Source organism: Corythoichthys intestinalis, chromosome 10 (genome assembly GCF_030265065.1).
Source record: "Corythoichthys intestinalis isolate RoL2023-P3 chromosome 10, ASM3026506v1, whole genome shotgun sequence".
NCBI classification, from domain to species: Eukaryota; Metazoa; Chordata; class Actinopteri; order Syngnathiformes; family Syngnathidae; genus Corythoichthys; species Corythoichthys intestinalis.
In genome coordinates, this window is record NC_080404.1 from 38,992,475 (window position 1) to 39,012,081 (window position 19,607).

At 38.9% G+C, this 19,607-nt stretch overlaps 2 protein-coding genes across 6 annotated transcripts in view; both read right to left on the bottom strand.

The window, feature by feature from the left end:
- Positions 1–5,657: 5,657 nt before the first annotated feature.
- Positions 5,658–15,086, bottom strand: otx1 (orthodenticle homeobox 1). Its single transcript, XM_057847310.1, has 4 exons — positions 14,827–15,086; positions 12,266–12,505; positions 10,624–10,775; positions 5,658–8,014 (listed from the first exon to the last, which is right to left on the bottom strand). The coding sequence occupies exons 2-4, from the start codon at positions 12,360–12,362 to the stop codon at positions 7,253–7,255; spliced, it is 1,011 nt and encodes a 336-aa protein (XP_057703293.1). The 5' UTR covers positions 12,363–12,505; positions 14,827–15,086; the 3' UTR covers positions 5,658–7,252.
- A 1,899-nt stretch (positions 15,087–16,985) lies between these two features.
- ehbp1 (EH domain binding protein 1) overlaps positions 16,986–19,607 on the bottom strand; it is a 490,476-nt gene continuing 487,854 nt past the window's right edge. For 2 of the 5 annotated variants that reach the window (XM_057847482.1, XM_057847481.1), the window contains one exon: positions 16,996–17,810. In XM_057847482.1, coding sequence (XP_057703465.1) covers positions 17,720–17,810 — 91 coding nt within the window. In that variant the 3' untranslated portion in view covers positions 16,996–17,719. Of the gene's footprint in view, positions 17,811–19,607 lie in introns of all 5 variants that reach the window. The other 3 variants (XM_057847483.1, XM_057847485.1, XM_057847484.1) reach the window with 3 other exon arrangements.

Below are 19,607 nucleotides of genomic sequence, written 5' to 3' on the forward strand. Positions count from 1 at the left end.
AGTAAAATATATATAGTGTATACGTTAAAGATGTCCCGATCGATCAGCATCCCGATCGATCAGCATCCCGATCGATCGGGTCCGATCACGTCATTTTCAAAGTATCGGAATCGGCAAAAAAATATCGAACATGCCTTTTTTTAATATACTTTTTTTTTTTTTTAATTAAATCGTTTTCTAATTGTATTTAACGTTACAGACAAAATGTCTTCATTCATGTCACTCATCCAGAGTCTTTAGTTTTGGCTTAAAGTAGGGCTATCAAATTTATCGCGTTAATGGCGGTATATATATATATATTTTTTTAATTAATCACGTTAAATATTTAACGCAATTAACGCATGCGCTGCATGACCCACTCACGCGTTGTCGCGTTCAATCTATAATGGCGCCCTTTCACCTATATATAGAGCTAAACGGCAGCGTAAAATGAGCAGAGTGAATTTTGGCAGTCTTTGGAACCTTTTTTGAATTGGCTAAAGCCTTACACTCCCTTTCTTAACAATTAGAAATATCGTGTGAAGCAATGTGAGGAAGAAAGGTAGTAGTTGATCTCTTTCTTAAAACCCACGTTATTTCCCAACGCAGAGAAGATATATCAACTGGTGTCACTACGCACAGTCATGGTTGCACTTCCCATCATGCATTTGGGCAGAACAGTTAAATGGCTACAGTATCATTTACTGAAAGCTCAACAAATACACTAGATGGCAATATTTAGTCACAATATACAAAGTCACATTTATCCTTTACAAGTCTTTCTATCCGTGGATCCCTCTCACAGAAAGAATGTTAATAATGTAAATGCCATCTTGAGGATTTATTGTCATAATAAACAAATACAGTACTTATGTACTGTATGTTGAATGTATATATTCGTCCGAGTTTTATTCATTTTTTTCTTAATGCATTGCCAAAATGTATATGATCGGGAAAAATTATCGGGAATGATTGGAATTGAATCGGGAGCAAAAAAAAAAAAAAGCAATCGGATCGGGAAATATCGGGATCGGCAGATACTCAACCTAAAACAATCGGGATCGGATCGGGAGCAAAAAACATGATCGTAACAACCCTAGTATGTGAAAGTTAGCATTAGTCTATCCAGATTTATTTTGCATTGATCATTTAGCCTAGGTTAGGTTAGGTTAGGTTAGGTTAGGTTAGGTTAGGTTAGGTTAGGTTAGGTTAGGTTAGGTTAGGTTAGGTTAGGTTAGGTCAGGTTAGGTCAGGTTAGGTCAGGTCAGGTCAGGTCAGGTCAGGTAATTGGGTTCATTTTCATTAAAAATGTGGCCTTGACCGCCATTCACCCAGCAAAAAGTGTTCATGATGGTTATGCTATCCCCACCAATGTTGAGACCAAACACAATGCAACACATATGTAGGTCCCAACCCCATTGATAAAACAATGAAGTCCACTAATTAACCCAGAAAAAGCATTCGTGGAAAGTCAAAAAACATTTTAGGTAACTCCCTCTTGAAGGTCATCAAGAGAATGGCAAGAGGGTGCAAAAAAAAGTAATCAGAGCAAAGGGTGGCTACTTTGAAGATACTAGAATATTATACGTTTTTTTATTTCACCTTTTTTTGATAAATACATGTCCATTCAATGTTTTATTACCTTTAGTGAGAATTTACAAGTGGTACCTCTACATACGAAGTCAATTCGTTCCAGTTGAGAAGGACTTTCCCATAAGAATATATTATAATCAGGGGTGCACATATTTTTTTTGCCCAGGTTCTCAGAGGAGGACCTGGAGATGTGACTTGGTCCTCATTAAGTTTGAGAGCCGACTCGCCTGATGCGATAAAATTATGACAAGCTTTACTTAGAGCCTTTAATTAATTATATAAACAATTAACGCTTGATTAACATCAACTGGCACAACAAAATTGCCATTACTTTGAGATGAAATGTAAAGAAATAAACATAAAAGCACTAATTCAAAATAAAGGGCATTCATATGCGGCTCCCACATTAACTCCAAGCCTTTGTAAAAGTTTGCCTGGCTCTGCCAGACTGTTCTCCCTGTATTTTTCAAACACTGAGAGTATAGTCTGGGAACCAGCCCATAACGGCCTCTCGAGCAGGTACAAAATCAATCGACAAATCAGATTCGTTTATTTGCGTGACGTGTTCTTAACGAGCAACGTCACTCTTGCGCGTCGAAAGTCGTCTCCACAACAACACAGATGGTGAACGGGAGAGCCGAGAATATGTTCCAATCCACGGTAAAATCACTTTTAAATTACCAAAAACACATCGACACGAGTCATTGACAACAGTCTGTCTCGCGCTAGCCATGTTGAATAAACTCCGCTCTCATCGTATGTTTACTTCCGCGCGCAAGTCCCTCGTCCTTCCCTCGCCATTTTACTAACGTCACGTCTGCCCGTCCCTGATTGGTCCACTCCGCTGTCTGTTTGCTGTGGCTTGCTCCGCCCTTTAAATTGTATCCGCGTGAATGGTGGCCAGACTCAATAGCTGGAACAGCGGTGAGTCTGGTGTACCAGGCAATGTAAAAGTGGGATGCCCTCCTCCTCATAAGAGCTAATTGAACGTGCATGTTTAGCTCCGTGAAATGCGAGCAAAAACACGTTTGTCAGTGCATGGCACTGTTCTTCAATAACTTTTTTCCGCCACTTGTCCATAGGGTGAGTGGGGTCCTGTCTGACATCGATAGTTTGCTTAATTGCCACTTGCTGTTTTTTTCGTGCTTTTAAAAGTTTGGATGGCTAAAATTCTTTGACCCTACATAAAATGCGCTGCTCTTATTAACGACATTGGGATTCTCACGGCAAATGTTGCACCACATTTTCGTGCGAGCATCATTTGCTTCTAGCCATGGTACCTCCTGCAGCCACTTTTCAGCAAAAGTCCTTTTTTCCGGTAGCTCCGGTGACGTCTCTGTTGTCAGTCTGTCTTTTGACGGGGGTGGGGGAACACGAAAATAATTACTCAGTGGGGCCTGCCTCTTTGACATTTTGAGAAGTTATTTTCTCGTGTCCGCCGCAACTACAGTCGTCAGCCATCGGTACGCAAAAGCCCATGGAAGCCGTTGAGGGCCAGCGCGTTTGTCTATATCCAGTACGCATGCGCGCATGCGGACCACTTATGTGCACCCCTGATTATAATTCCATTAATTGGTACCACAACCCAAAAACCTACACTAAATCCTTAATAAATATTTCTGGTACTATTAAACATGGCTATTGCAAATAGCACAAAATGGTAATAAACAAAAATTTGAATAATAATACCTTTAACAATGTAATGAATCGGGTTTTAAATGGGGTGAATGTGTTTTCATGGTGTCCCTGAACGCATCGCGTGGCTGACTTGACAGAGTGAGCCCGAGTGGGAAAGGACTTTTTACTTATACTTTACTTCGTTCAGCTTCAGGGGACAATAGGCGTTGCACAAGTTGATGGAATAAATGATTAGAAACTTGAAGAAGCTGGCGATTTCTTTGGCGATGTTATCACAATAATAAATGTCACTTAACTTATAAAGACTGGCGAAAGGAGGTTGGAGGAGGACAGTCAAGAGTAGACATTCTACGGCTGTATTGTCAAGCCAGATCACGGATGCACACCCTACGCTCATATTTTTCTATTATTTTCATTTCATTGGTAAGCATAACCTTTTTCTGTTTTTGCACCACCTGCACTAACATTGTCGGAACCCATTTTGATTTCGCTCACAAGAAAATCCACCGTGCGTCAGTCTTGCGGGAAAACGAAACAGCAGTGCTGTCATAGATCGTCATATTTCGAGCATGTCGGATGTAGAAACAAATGGCGAGTCAAATTTTACTTCGGATGTCGAAAAGATCGTGTGTCGAAGCGATCGTATGTCGAGGTACCAATGTACAGTTCATTCGCTTCAGAACCTTGTAAATCGAAATGGTCGCAAGAATACATTATAATTCTATTAATTCGTTCCACAGCCCTAAAACCTACACTAAATCCTTTAAAAATACTGCTGGTAATATTACAAATGGCAATTACACATAGCAAAACAAATGCATTATTAATAATAACTCCTGTAATAATGTAACAAATCGAGTTCTAATGTGACGGACGTGTTTTGCATGCTGTACCTGAACGCACCACACGGAGAGACAGGTGCGGTTGAGATTTTACTTTCTTTTTCAAAGTTTTATTGTTGGCGTCAACTGGGGCGGACAGTCGGCGTGTTGTGTTGCACAAGTTCTGAAATAAATGATTTTAAAATCTGATGAAGCTGGCGACTTTCTTCCGGATGTTACAACTATAATAATTGTCACCTTGACTTATAAAGACTGGCGAACGGAGGAGGACAGTCAAGATTGTAGACATTTTACAGTCCCTGACAAAAGACTTGTCACTTATCCATTTTTTTAGAAACAATTGCTAATAACCTGACTTCTAATTATTCAATTGGTTACAGAAATGGCTCATATGAAAGCTAAGACCCTCCCAAATGACGTTGAATGTACAAAATATATATTTGTTTCACTGAAAAAAGATGTTTCATTTAATGAAGACATAAAGGTCAAATTTTGGCAAGACAAAAGTTTTGTCGCCTACAGAAAATAGTGTGAAAATTGAACAAAAAATGTACTTCAAATACAAAAATACATAAGTAAATTAGGTAGTGGCGCTGTGAGATCCAAATTTAATATTTTGTATGACTTCCATGGGCTTCGGCAAAGATTCATACAATTTATTGATGAAGTCATCAGGAACCTCAAAGAAAGCAGTCTTGCATGACTTCCAGAGTTCATCAACATTCTTGGGTTTCGTCTTCCATGCTTCCTCTTTCATCCTGTTCATGTCTGGTAGCTGGGCTGGCCAGTCCTGGAGGATCTTGATCTTCTTTGCTTTGAGGAACTTTGAGGTAGAGATTGAAGTATGTGATGGAGCACCATCCTGCTGCAGAATTTGTCCCTTTTTATGGTTAGGAATGTAAGAGGCAGCTAAAATTTGTTGATATTTCAGATTATTTATGTTCCCTTCCACCCTGCAGACCTCTCAGGGTGCAGACAATTAAAAAAAAAAACGTGTGGCATTTGCCATGGCCCAAAGCCTGTCAAAAGGATGGACGCTGGAAAACTGGCAAAAGGTGGATTTTTCAGATTAATATTCCATTGAATTACACCACAGTCGCCGCAAATATTGCAGGAGACCTACTAAAGATCCTCCAGGACTGGCCAGGCCAGTCACCAGGCATGAACATCATTGAGCATGTCTGGGGTAGGATGAAAGAGGAAGCATGGAAGACGAAACCCAAGAATGTTGATGAACTCTGGGAGGCATGTAAGACTGCTTTCTTTGATGTTCCTGATGACATCAATAAATTGTATGAATCCTTGCCGAAGCCCATGGAAGTCATACAAAATATTAAATTTGGATCTCACAGCACCACTACTTAATTTGCTTATGTAACATATTTTTGTATTTGAAGTACATTTTTTGTTCAATTTTTACACTACTTTCTGTAAGCGACAAAACTTTTGTCTTGCCAAAATTTGACCTCTATGTCTTCATTAAATGATAAATCTTTTTTTCAGTATTTTTGTACATTCACGATCATTTGGGAGGGTCTTAGCTTTCATATGAGCCATTTCTGAAACCAATTGAATAATTAAAAGTAAGATTATTAGCAATTGTTTCTACAAAATGAATACGCGACAAGACTTTTGTCAGGGACTGTACGGTCGTATTGTTGAGCCAGTTCACGGATGCGCAGCCCACGCTCATATTTTTCTATCATTTCCATCTTCATTTCAATTGTTAGCGTCACCTTTTTCCTTTTTCACCACCTGCACTAACCTTCTTGGAACCTGTGTTGATTTTCTCCCCCTTTTGCAGCGCTGTCACGTAGTCATATTTCGAGCATGTCGTCGGATATCGAAACAAATGGAGAGTCAAATTTTACGTCGGATGTCGAAAAGATAGTATGTCGAGGTACCACTGTAGTCATGAAAATAAAGAAAACGCACGGATGAGAAACTTTTGGCCAGTACTGTATTAGCCGTCTGTTCATCAGACACTGAGAGAATGATTAAAGGTCAACGCGTCGTATTGATGAATAAATTCAAGTTGGAAAGACATTAACATGACTGAAGGGATCTTTATTGGATGAACATGAAAGTGAGGGTGCTTCTTGCCTTTTTTGGAGGGGTGGAAATACATTCAACATCTCAGCGCAAGTGAAAAAGTGGTTCCGTTGGCTCCCAAAGTGATGATTAGCAGAATGTTTTTGCCAAGTGCTGTGTTCAAACATCACCACAAAGCCCGAAAAAACAAAACAAAAAAAAAGCTGAAAGTGGAATCCTTCCATCTTCTCGGGGAAAATCTCCCTGCTTTGTAATTTGAGATTCTAAAACATCTTTTTTGTTCATAGTAAAACAAAACCGTGGTAGCTAAAACTTGACCTTTTTCCAGTGGGGGACAATTTGATCTCTTTGGAAACATTTACATTTTTTTCTTCTGTATTTTTCTTCCCTCCCATGTGTAATAAAGAGTTGCAAAAAACACCATCTAAAGGCGGTCACTGGAACTGACCCAAATACATATTTACACGCTTTCAGCTCAACTGCTGACTAAAAATTTTCTCTAAAAAGAAAACAAACAAAAAGGGGTGTGACAAGGGGCTTTTGATTGATATTCCTTACAGCTTTCTGGTTGTCGTCGCCACCCCATACCCTTAAAAAAAAAAAAAAAGTTCGTCATTTTCTTCAAGTCTCGAGAGTTCCAAAATACACGGCTTACAAACGTTTGAAACACTAGGCCTCCAAGAAAATTTCGGAGCTGTGTTTGGGCTCTGACAGTTCTGCCTTAACTTCCTGAAGCTTCGAGAGTTCCTGCTCACAAATATCAGAGCACGGAACACTCTGGATCCGAGAATTCCTGGTCTGGAGCTTAGTGTTTTTCAGGAACCAGAGTGTCTCCCAAAGGTTCCTGGATATTGTCGAGTCTGAACTCTCATTGCCACCTCTGGTTCCGAGAGTGCCAACTCATGAACATTACAGGAGTTGAGGCATTCGGAACATGGTACACTTTGGCTCCAGACCGGAAAACTCTCCAGTCCTAGAATTCTCGGAGCCACAGTGTTACGACTCTCGAGCGCTCTAGCTCTGAGAGTTACAGTTCGCAAACGGGAACCAGATTACCCCAGCTCCTTGAATTTTGCATTCTGGCTCAGGAACCTGGTGCAACACACTCCGGATCTTTGCTTGTGAGTGTTGTAGCAAAAAGTCATCAATCACAAAACTTGGAACCTCCAGGAGGTCTGGTCTTTATAGTCCAAGCAGTCCGAGGCATTGAAGTTGAGTTTCCAGGACGAAGCGGCCGTCTGCTCTTTGTAATCCAGGCAGTCGGATGAGTTGAAGGCCAGTCCGGAGCCGCCGTAGGCCTGGTGCGGGTGATGGTGATGGTGCGGGTGGTGGTGGTGCGGGTGTCCCGAGGACTGGCCGATGTGGTGGTGCGGGTGCGCGGACATGGAAGAGGCGGCCATGGGGCTGAGCTGGTGGTGGTGGGAGTGCATGGGTGTCAGGTAGGAGCCGCAGTCTACGCCCCCAAAGTAGGAGCCGGAGGGGGCCGGGTAGCCCTGCCCGTAACCCGTCGTCTGGTTGTAGGAAATGGGGTAGGAGGCGGCGGCCGAGCCCGACACGGATCGCTGCATGCAGGAGGCGTTGGAGGGCGGGCCGGGCTCGGGGAGCGGGGCGGTCGAGGGGGCGGCGGCCGGAGCCGGGGCGTTGCCCGGAGATATGGCCGGGCTCCAGATGGACGACACGGTGCTGATGGACGGGGCCGTGCTGCTGCTCAGCGCCGCGTGATTGGACGCCGCCGACGAGGAAGAGCTGGAACCGGCGCTGGAGACGGCGGGCGGCGTGAACTGACCGCTGCTTTCGGAACCAGTGCTCTCGCGGGCCGGGGACGACTTCTTCTTGGGTGGCCGCGCCTTGGTACCGCCGCCGCTCTGCTGCTGCTGCCGGCACTTGGCTCGGCGGTTCTTGAACCACACCTGCAAGCATACCAACGCCACCTTAATTCTCCATGTGAGTGGTAAAACGAGAGGCTGCTGACACCGCTCGAGTCCAACTTCAGGACATACAAGACAAATACCAGCTATTTCATAGATGACAGCTTTTCATTCTAAAAAATAATTCATGTTTGATCAGTATTTTCTTGGAAACTTTTTGATTCTCTTTAGAGTTGGTGAACATGAACGGACCGAGTTAGAAATCTAAAAAAAACAACAACTTTTGCTTCTTGTGGATGTACAGTTTTTAACAAGAGAATTCAGGGCAAACTTTTTGTTGGCTATGTATTATTTTGTTCACAAATGTGTATTTATTTATTTATTTTTAAACATATTAGGGGCCCAACAACCCATAGTTAGTTGTGTAGGTCCCTGACGACTAACTAGACGACATTTGTGGTAAAAAGTCAGAAATATAACACTTAAACACAACATAAGGTTTTCCCATTAACACAATGAGCTATTTCGCTTTTTTAATGGGTAGTGATTTTTAATCTGGTGTGTTTTTTCATTTTCAAACTGTGGCCCAGACAGGCATTTGGGAGACCTAATAATTGTTTAACATGGGGCAACAGGGAAATAAGTCTTAAATAAGCACAATACTGGAACACAAAACTTGCATGTATCCACTGCTTTCATTGACTTTAAAAATTCAATATACATTATAATCATTTATTTATTTAAATTACGTTCCAGGTATTAGGGTTCAGAGGGCCTGCAATGTGGACCCATTCTAACTAGACAGAAATAGCAACAACACGTGAACGCAGCTTATCTCGTGACATTTTTACTCATTGTTTACCTTTTGAATCCATTATGCATGGATTTGAAAACTTTTTTAATTCATAGAGTATGAGGGAAAAGCCCGGAATTCATCGGGGGTAATCTGAAACGCTTGAGAAGTTTTAAAACTTGAACGCAAAGTAAAAACTTTTTTTTTTTTGCCACTTTTTAAATGACTTGTAAAGTACATACATTTGATTACGTTGAGTTTGCATTTATTTATTTATTTATTCTCAAACGATTTCACTCAGAAATATTTCAATAATGTTAAAAGATCGTATTTCCTTACAGATACAGTTAACCCTTTACAGGGCACTCATTTAATTAATTGGCTGCCATTGACGGCGGTAGACGTCCAATCCATGTTGACTGGTAGGGCTTGTAACAAATGACCCCTCCCAGTCAAAATGGATTGTCAATAGAAGTTAATAGGAAGTATTCTCATATAGTGTATTTTAAGAAAAAAATATATATAAACTTGGTTTCTTGTTTTACATTTTCACTTAGAAAAACATAAAATGGCTCAATTATTTTTTTCAAAACAGCTAATAAAGATGGAATTGGTATTGTTTTCTTGATTTAAAAATTATCCATTAAAACAGTGAGTGTTATTAGGGGCCATTCATTTTAAATTTCTTTTTATTGATATATCATTTTATTTATCTTAAAAAAAAAAAAAAAGGCTGAGTTATGTAACGTGCACTGAAAATTTTACATGATAAAATCATTGCAACACTTTGCACTTACTTTTTAAAGTAAATTTTATTGTTTGCAATATTAAGTTCAGTTCACAAGCAGTGAAATTTACTTAATAGAAGTAAATGCAATTTGTTAGCAATGATTTTATCAAGTAAATCCACCAGTTATATTTTTCAGCGTGATGTCCACGTGCGTGGACGCCAAGTTTTATAACTGTTACATGCACGCCCCTCCCCCCCATAATTATAAAAATTGTATAAAAGATACATTCATGATTGATCATTTTAAAAATTATTCCATAGTAATAATTCCTATTATTGATTTTTTTTTAATTTTGAAAGCATTCTATAGTAATAATTGCTCATATTTAAATGTGTTTAACCCTACATTGCCAAATGCATCACGTTTCATACACCTAAAATTTCATGATTTTGAGAGCAATTCCGAATTTTGACATTTCTTTTTGAAAAAAAAAAAGATGGATTCAAGTCAACACATGCATCTGCAGGTTCCATGAGAAAAAAAAACAGGATTTAGCAAGGGTTATAGATATCAGAGTGCTTATTACACATATTTATTTTGACTTTTCTTTTTACAAATTTGAAAAAAAGGTTTCATTAGGACCTTATTTTTCAAATGTTGGGATTCTCTGATAATCGCTTCATGTTGCAGGTATTTTTTAACTGGCCAAAAATAGTCACTTGTTGTATAAAGGGTAAATCAGTTCTGAAACGCATCACAAAAGAGACTTAAAGAAGCGCGGTAATTGATTATAGAATGACGCCATTTTCGGTAATGCTTGCTTAAAATGGCGACGCCGATTCAGGTAACAAGTTGAAACGTCATTAATTAAGCCGTGAAAGTCAAGCGTGGACACTTTCAAGTCGTCGACGACATTTCCTATTTGCTCCCAAGTGATCTGAAGTGACAAGCGAACGTGATTAATGTGCTCGTAAATCAAGTTAAAGTGCCCGCCTGTCGGGTTAATGAATTCGCCTATTTGCTCGATAGCATCGAGTCGTTATTTTTCAAGCAGCTGTATCTAAAAAAAAAAAAAAAAAAAAAGTGTCATGCTGAACAGCCTAATCGAGTGAGCGCTGAGTGGCGACCTGGACGCGGGATTCGGGCAGGTTGATTTTGAGAGCCACCTCCTCCCGCATGAAGATATCCGGGTAGCGGGTCTTGGCGAACAGAGCCTCCAGGACGTCCAGCTGAGACCGCGTGAACGTCGTCCGCTCGCGACGCTGCTTCCTCGGCGTCGCTTCAAAACCAATACAGGACAGCAACCAATAAATACCTTCACATTTCATTGAAAAAGGATGTTTTTTTTTTCCCCAATACACTGAGCTTATTTTTAAGTCCTAAAAACACAAAGCCTGACCAGGAAAAAAATGTTTTTCGATTTACGTAATTATCACACCAAATTATATAACCTTCTTTTAGCATTAAAACAGTAACTCACTTTAGAATATTCTAGGTGGGGAGAAAATACCGAACATTCATTTTACGTTAACTTTTTTTTTTTTTTTTTTTTTTAACTATAGACATGAAGTTTTATGGGTTTGTACATTTAAATCCGGGGTCAGCAACCTGCGGCTCTAGAGCCCCATGTGGCTCTTTAGCGCTGCTCTATAGTGGCTCCCTGGAGTTAAAAAAAAAAAAAATGTTCGGAAATTGAAAAAGATGGGGAAAGGAAATATATATTTCTTATTTTAATATGATTGGTATGGGAGGACAAGCATGACACAAACATTTTGCTAATTCATTAATATTGTAATAAAGTTCAACTTGAGGCGGCATCGTGCAACAAAGCAGTCACGTGGGTAGGGAAAATAAACATTTAATCATGAAGGCTCATTATGTATTTGTAGCCAACTTAGTCATCGCTAGCAGGATAAAGCACGCGTTGCCTTCATTATAAGGCTTTGATTTTTTTTTGCTGCTTCAGATATATTTGTTTTTTGGTCCAATATGGCTCTTTCAACATTTTGGGTTGCCGACCCCTAATTTAAATTGATGTTGCAGACGAAACTGCAATCCTATTTCTGTAAAATGACTGGAAATCCCAAGAAACTGTTTTTGCTCTAGAGTTATAAAATAAGTCCCCAGGGAAAAAGGTGAGCTAGGATCAGTTTTTCACTTTTTTTCGTGTGTGTGCATGTTTTTTTTTTTCTTTTTTCATCAAGGACCATTTATTTCACTCCATTTCTAACCCGGGATAAAAGCTTAGAGTCACGACAAACTTATGTTGAAAGAGGATCACACACACACTTTTTATTTTTTTGCAATGATAAGAAATTTGTGGGTTTTGAAAATATTATCAACAATAAACTAGTATTTTGCTATTTGTTGAGTTGGTTTTAGAATGAAAAACGTGTTTTTTTTTTTTTGTCAACTGTTGCAATAAAGTGACGTTTAAGGGAGGGCGTTGGGATTCAGTGATCAGAAAAAGATTGAGGACCGAGACACGACATCAAGCGTTTTTTTGTTTGTTTGTTTTTTGATAAATAGCAGTAAGTAATGAAAACTATTGTGTATTCATTTGCTGTGAATTTAGTAAGCAATTTGTTAAACATTTTACTTTACATGTAATGTATTACAAATCAAAATGAAAATAAAACTTGCATAATATGTGTATTTTTTTTTAATATATTAACGCGAAAAAAGAAAAGACTAAAAGAAGTCCTCTTTAGTGCGCGCGTGACGTCACTACAAAAGTGCAAAGGGTTGCTTGCGTGTGCGTTGGCGTACCCGGGTATCCCACGGAAGGGTGCAGCAGGTCCATGGCGGCCCCGCTCAGCCCCAGGCCGTTGACGGCGTAGGGAGGCTGCTTGAGGTAGGACATCATGCTACACGCCGCCGTGCTCACCGCGGCGCCGCCCAGCTCGGCCCACTGGCTTGCCGCCGCCGCCGCCGCAGCCGACGCTCGGCCCCGGGGATGCTGCAGCTTGGCCTGACGCGAGGGCCCCTCCCCAAGCAAGGATCGCCCGCCTGCACCATCACCATAAACAACGTCAAAGGAACAATTTGAAAATTGAATTTGGAATTTTTGCAAAAAGTGCAGAACTAAACAAACAGTAAGTTAAAAAGTTAAAGACCTCAAGTTCATTTTATTTGATTGAGTCCAACATCACAGAAAAAAACAGGCATCTATTATTCAATTTACCTAAAGTGGAAAGGGGGAAATGACTAATGAGCTAACGATTATTTTCTTCCCAGCTGGAAAAAAAGAAGCAAGAAACATCCAACCACACGATGATGAGCTCGATCTGACCCCAGGCCACGAGTTTCATACTAGCCGATTTTAACGCACCATATGTGTAAACTTCATATGGTAAAATTCAATTGTATTTTTTTTACTTGGAAATGTGAAATTGTTTGCCCCCCCCCCCCCTAAAAAAATACCAATCTTTCAAGTTGAAAAATCTTGCAGTGTAATAGGTCAGTCATTTTTTAAAGTTTTAATTTTTATTAAAAATTTTATTAATTTAAATTTTAAGACCTTTAAGAGAAAGAACAAACTTGTTTTAACCCCTCCAGACCTGAGCATGCTGCTGAAGGACATCCCGGGTTCGTGTCTCGAAATCAATAAATACACTGAATTTAGTTGCCATTACCACTTCTGGGAGATGATTAGACGAAACTTTACCCATCGAAATCAAATCATGAGGTTTTGCACACTCTTTGCTATTTTTGGCTCTTTGAAAATGGCTGAGATAAAACTTAACTTCAAAAAGGCAAATGTAAGTGCTCATTTCTTGTTAAAACAAAGTAACATTAACATAAAAAATAACCAATAAAAGTATGAAATATCCCTGACCAAGTAAAGTGCACTTTATTCTGGTATTTGACTAGAATAAAAATTAGGGAAGTTTTTTTTTTTTTTTTTTTTGCCCAACAGAAAAAAAAATGGGTCTGAAGAGGTTATTTATATTATGATATGAATGAATATAAAGTTTGTTTAATGTATTTCAGGATGTATTTTATTCCTTTTAATGACTGGCAGAAATCACATCTGATTTCTTGTATTTCCATCAAGTTGGAATCGAGGGAGCAAACGCAATTCTAGAAGTTTATTTATTTTTCTTTTTTCTCTCTCTCTCTCTCTCTCTCTACATCCTCAGGGGAACATCTGGGCTAAATATTGACTTAAATCCATTGCTACCTTTCTATTATTTGCAGAATATTTGAGCAACCGGAGGGGAAAAGGTTCATCCGTTTTGGATAAAAATGGATATGTCCCGCAACTATTCGGATGATTTAGTTTCAGTAAAAGATTTTCTATGTTGTTGTCTTTCTCTTGACGAGCTTAACGTGTTTACACCCTCCTCCCCAATTCTAATTTGGCAGCTCTCTTATCAGACAGCAAACAACTCAAAACAATTCCAGCAGCAATTAAGCCTAACGCATTATCAGTAAGAGCAAGTCAGCTTCCACACTTAAAAAGTTCCGAGTTAAAAAAAAAAACTCTTAGTTTTTATTCAATTTAAAAAATATATATATCATTTTATAAGGTGAATGTAGGAAATACACATCTCAAATCACACTCGAATGTCATTTAACACATTAAAATGAATGGAGAAGCCAAGTAATTGTGAGTTGAATGTCGATTAGCAACACAATTCAACCAAATGAGGACACATCAACTAATTTGGAAAAAAAAAAAAAAGTTATAAGTGAGTTCGGGTCTGTTTTGTAAATTTAACGACACCACGTATGGATTTAACGACCAGATAAGGAATGATTCCCCCCAACAAAACTTAACATTGAAAATATCACTTACGAAAATGTCGAGCTCTGTTCAAATGTAAATTGTTATCATATAAATTGTGTGTTTTGTAAGCTTCTTCTACTGTGACTCATCACCAATATTATTACTAATAACATATTTGATATCTTCTTGAATTTGTGGCCCATTTTGCGTGCAGAAATCCAATTTATATTCACTGACCAGAAATGCATTTTGGTTTTCATTTCACCCTGAAGCACAACCATAATGACGGTAACTATTTAGTTAGTAAAAATAACGAAAAAGATTATTTTTTGGTGCAATAAAATGAACAAAGCTAGAATTTGGATTAGCTGTGTTGTCGACAAAATCCACATTAAAACAGTATGAAAATTCAATGACAAAAGTGAATTTGGACCCATTTTGAAAGAAGTTACACACTTGCTTTAAACATTGTAATTTTGTTGAATGTCTTGTAACACAACTTAAATGACGATGGCGTTTTAATTTCTTTTTAACCTGACCTTTTAAAAATATTTTTTTTGTCAAAAACTTAGTAAAAAGTCATCTAATTTGACGTCACCTTGTTTGTCCGTGTCCCGAGTTTCTGTCTCGTCTCCAGCAAATCAAACGAAGTCAAAGTATCCGGCAACAGCGACGGCGGCAGCAGGAAAGCACGCAAGCCGCCTAAAGTCGCTCTCGTTCGGCTAGAAAAGCGCTCGACATGTCGGCAGGCCAAAGCTCTGGAAGGGGCTCCGGCGTCGGCGGGTCCTACGTCGTCCGTGGGCCGAGGAGAGCGTCGCGTACACGGGTTAGCGCTTGAGTTGCGCGCGGGTGCTTGGGTGAGGCTAATGGAGGCCTTCCGCCCGCCCCACGCCTCTAAGAGAAGGCTGACACCTGCCGGCCCGCCTCCGGCAGCCAATGGCAGCACCACTTCCGCTCAAGGGATGGGCATGGTGGCCAATCAAGAGAGAGGATACACGCCAGGGTCACGCCTACGCTCCCTCACTCACTCTCTCTCTCGTCGTCTTTCCTCCGAGGGCCTCCGATTGTTGTCGTCGAAAAACATTCGAATATAGTGTTTGTGTTTTTTTTTTAAATGGAATATGGTTGATACAATTTTTTTCCCCTTTAAAGTTGTCACCATACATTTGCCTAAAACGCGAATTTTTGTAGTTAATATTATATCTTTAAAAAAAAAAAAAGTATATTTAAAAATGTGAATTTCCATTGTTTTACATAACACGAGCAAACATTATTTTTCACTCTAATTGATTAAAAATGTCGAAACATTAGCTTAGAAACAGTAGCTTTGTTTATGCATTATTCTTTTTTTCCCCTAAAACTTAAAACATTTTTAGGGTGATCACTTTTATCCGTTTGTGAAATATTTTTAAATTGAACTTATAACATAGGCTCAATTTTTTTGTAGGGAGTTTCACATTTATATTTAAAATAAACATTAAATCAGTCCATTTGGGCGTTTATTTTCTCTAACACACATATACACACGCGCACACACAAACACACACACACACACACATAAATGCGCTCGGGGCAGCCTCATGAATATTAATGAGCTCTAATCCCCATTTAGAATTACATTTGAGGACGTAAAGTTGAATAATAAGGGAGCACCTTCACAGCAAATCACACACATACCATTCATGATAAATAGAATTATTTCATAGTGCAAGAAGAAATGTTTTGAACATGAGTTTGCAATTTGGTGGAAGGCACAAAAATTGCCTTATTAAAAATAAGAGGGGGAAAAAAATCAGCATCCTCGTCATTGCTGCAAAATGTAAGCAAACGACACAAATGTGCTTGTTTGGTTTTTGTGTTTCTTGTCATCTTGTACAAGTATCAAGTGACCAGGCATCTTTTTTTTATTTGTCTAATCCCAAATTGTGCTTGAATTCCTTTCTGAGCTGCTAAATCTGAGGATTAAGGCGACCAAGAGGAGGAGGAGGAGGAGGAGAAGTTGCTCCCTCCATCCCTCCTTCATCCATCTATACTTCCATAAATCCATCCCCAGCATGGAGCAGAAGTAGTGCACTGCAAGTGACGGTGGACGTGGACGCAGGCCTATGCGTGCATGGGGATGCTTTTGACTCAAACGAGATGATTTGGGGGATTTGCAAACTCGACAGGCTGGTGAGTCCATTTTTTTTTTTTTTTAAACTCTTGCTCGAAATTAAATGTTAAAAAAAACATGCCGTTGTAAATTTGCATAATTATGAAATGACGAAAAAGGAATATTTCGACAGCAAGAATCATCCAAATGGAGCGCAAAAAGTGCCCTCGCCCCCTCCGCAGTCCCACTTTAATTGATCTATTCTCTTCATTTTAATCCGTGATGTGACAAGAGCAATAAAACAAAGTCAAGTGGGGCCGATTAAAAATGGGAAAGTTAGAAAAAGGAGTTGAGGAGGAGGAGGTGGAGGAGGAAGAAGAAGACTTCTGTCACTCTTCATTTGCTCCCCTTCCGTAAGAGAGACGTGAAGGGAAGGAGGCGGGGGGAGGGGGGAGGCCGAGCAGCACGAGGCCGACGCGCAGCGCCTCCTTCCCGGCTATGCTTGCCTCGGCGTGCCGCTGCATAGCACCGGGCTTGTGGAAGTCCCAAGACTCCACTTTTTATTTTTTTCCCCTCCCAAATATCAAATATGAAATGTAATCATTCATGCTTTCGCGCATGCTCTATGGATGCGAATGAATTGCACGTATTAAAACCATTGGGGAATTCAAAACTTTAAACGTTTAAAATACAATTCATTATTTTAAAAAGTATTTTTTCAGCCATAATTTAACCAAGTTTGGTTAAAGTAAAATTGGAACTATTAAAAAAAATAGTCGCGAGGCATGTGTAGTGGAGTATGAAATGTACAAGGACTTTATTGAAGGTTGGTTTTGAAGCCAGTGGTATAAATAAAAGAGAAGATGCGAAAGCTGATTGGAGACGTGGAAGCAAATCTCAATAAATACCAGTTCAAACAGGCAAAAAAAGTGATGGCAGTTTGACGTACAAGCAGCTTATATAGGACAATAAATAATAATAATTTTTTTTTACTTTGACTGCATGACTCCCGGAGAAAGAAAAAAAAAATGATGATGAGAGAAAAAAAGACAAGTTTATAAGTTTTGTGGAGAAAAAAAAACTTTGGTAAAACTGTTTTCAAGCAAAAACATCCATTTAAGATATATTACAGTAAAAAGTTTTAATGTGAAGGAAACAAAAGATACAAATAACTTTTTTTTTTTTTTTTTTTTAACTTTTCATCTTTTAAAAAAGTTCACCTCGTCGTTGTTCAAAATTGGAAATCAAAGAACATATCAAAGACTTTTTGTACCTGGAGCGTTCCCGCATTTACATTGCGACACCGTCCCACCCCCCAAAACCCCCACTAGAGTACCGCACGGCTTTTAAAGCATGAAATGTGAAAACTGTCCAACTATGCCACACGTTGTTGATGTTGTCACTGAAGGACGCACTTCTCCTCTTTCTTGGCCATCTTGCCTTTGTTCTGCTCCAGCGTTCGCTCCAGGTGCTCGTCCTCCTCCTCGGCCCTGCGACAGACATAAAAACAACAACAAAATTGAAGGAAAAGCAGTCAAAAAAAAGCTGAGCTGCACCCCAGAACAGCATCACAACATAAACGTGGATAGAACTTCATTAACAGCAACAAAAGCAACATGAAAAGTAGACATTTTTAACAATAAAAAATAAACAAAAACTGAAATATGAAAACAATTCAAATAAAAAAAAAAAGACATCAAAACAACAACAGAAAAAAAACATGAAAAACAACAACAACAACAAAAAAAAAACATCAAAACATAAAAAATGCTGAAAAAAAGCAAAACAACACAAATACTGGAACATCAAAAACACCACAACAAACATCAAAACCAACACAGCAAAAACCAACATGATGAAAAAAACAAAAAAACAAAAAGTAAATAAAACGCAACAAAAACCATCCCAAAGATGCATGTCTGTAGCGCTGCTGTTTTGGTTAGCAAAGAGGCTAATTTGCATTCAATGTGTTCCCTAAATGATGTTTTGCCCTGAAAGTGAACATCAACCAGATAAAATCAATCAAAGAAAGGAATGCCTCTCTTGAACAAATGATTGTTTTCAAATCGGGTCATAACCAAAAAATGACGACACTCTTCGTGACACTTCTTGTCAAGGGCGTAGGTTTGGTCTCAACATTGGTAGGGACGATATAACAGCACAACCTGCATGTACACTTCTGCCTGGAACATTAAAAAGACCAAACTGATTGGGTGAACGGGGGTCAGAACTACATTTCTCCCAAATATGAACCTAATAATTGATAGGCTAAATGATCCATGCAAAATAAATCTGCATTGACTTATGGTGGAATACACTCAGATGACTTGAAGTTCCGCTCTGAGACCCCCAATTTGGCCCAAAATTTAAAATTGTCCTATATGCATGTGTGATACATAATTGGAAAGCTTAAAATATAAATTTTCTGGGGGAAGAAACATTTTTAACAGGAGGGCATTTATAAAAAAAAAAAAAAAAAAAAAAAAAACCCTAAACCCTAACTCGAGGTGAGAGCATGAGAGAGCGTAAGACAATGATTTTAACGAGATATTATCGCGTACTTACCTTGTTTCGATACAAAAACTCCGTGTAGCAAGTCTTACTGAGTGTCAAGACACAGCTGTGAATTTTTGGGGATTTTATGGGTAAAACACGGTAATATAACAAGGGTCGCAATGCAGAAATCGCAGACGTCAACGAATGGTCGAGATGTTCTTTTTCAAATATTTACCCTTTTAAACATTTTTTTTCAATTTTACTTTGTTTGGACCGATTATTTATCATTTTAAATATTGGTGGAAATGTGACAGTAACAGAAAAATAAAAAAATAAAAAAAAAATATATATATATATACAATTAAGCGATAATTATGAGGTAGATATCCGTGACCTATTTACAGACACTATTTTTTTCATTGTGACGTAAAAAAGTTTGAAACATACGAGTGAATTATTTTATAAAGTTTTTTTCCCCCCAAACTAAATATTTGACATCAATTTATTAACATCAATTAACCTATAATTACTTACCTTATTTTTATGGCTGGGTTGAAACAAAAGCGGTTGTGTGGTGTCTGTAAATGGGGGTCTCCAGGGTAAAATGGACAAATTAAATAGTTCGGGGGCTTAATGCGCCATGAAACTGCTATGGCAGCATATAGACATATTGTTCTATCAAACACAACAGCTCTTTTGGTTTAAAATACAGCAGTTTAATTTAAAGAGGGATGCAAGAGCAAATACGGCTTTTTCAGCCTTCTCTGTATTTCCCGCTATATAAATATTGG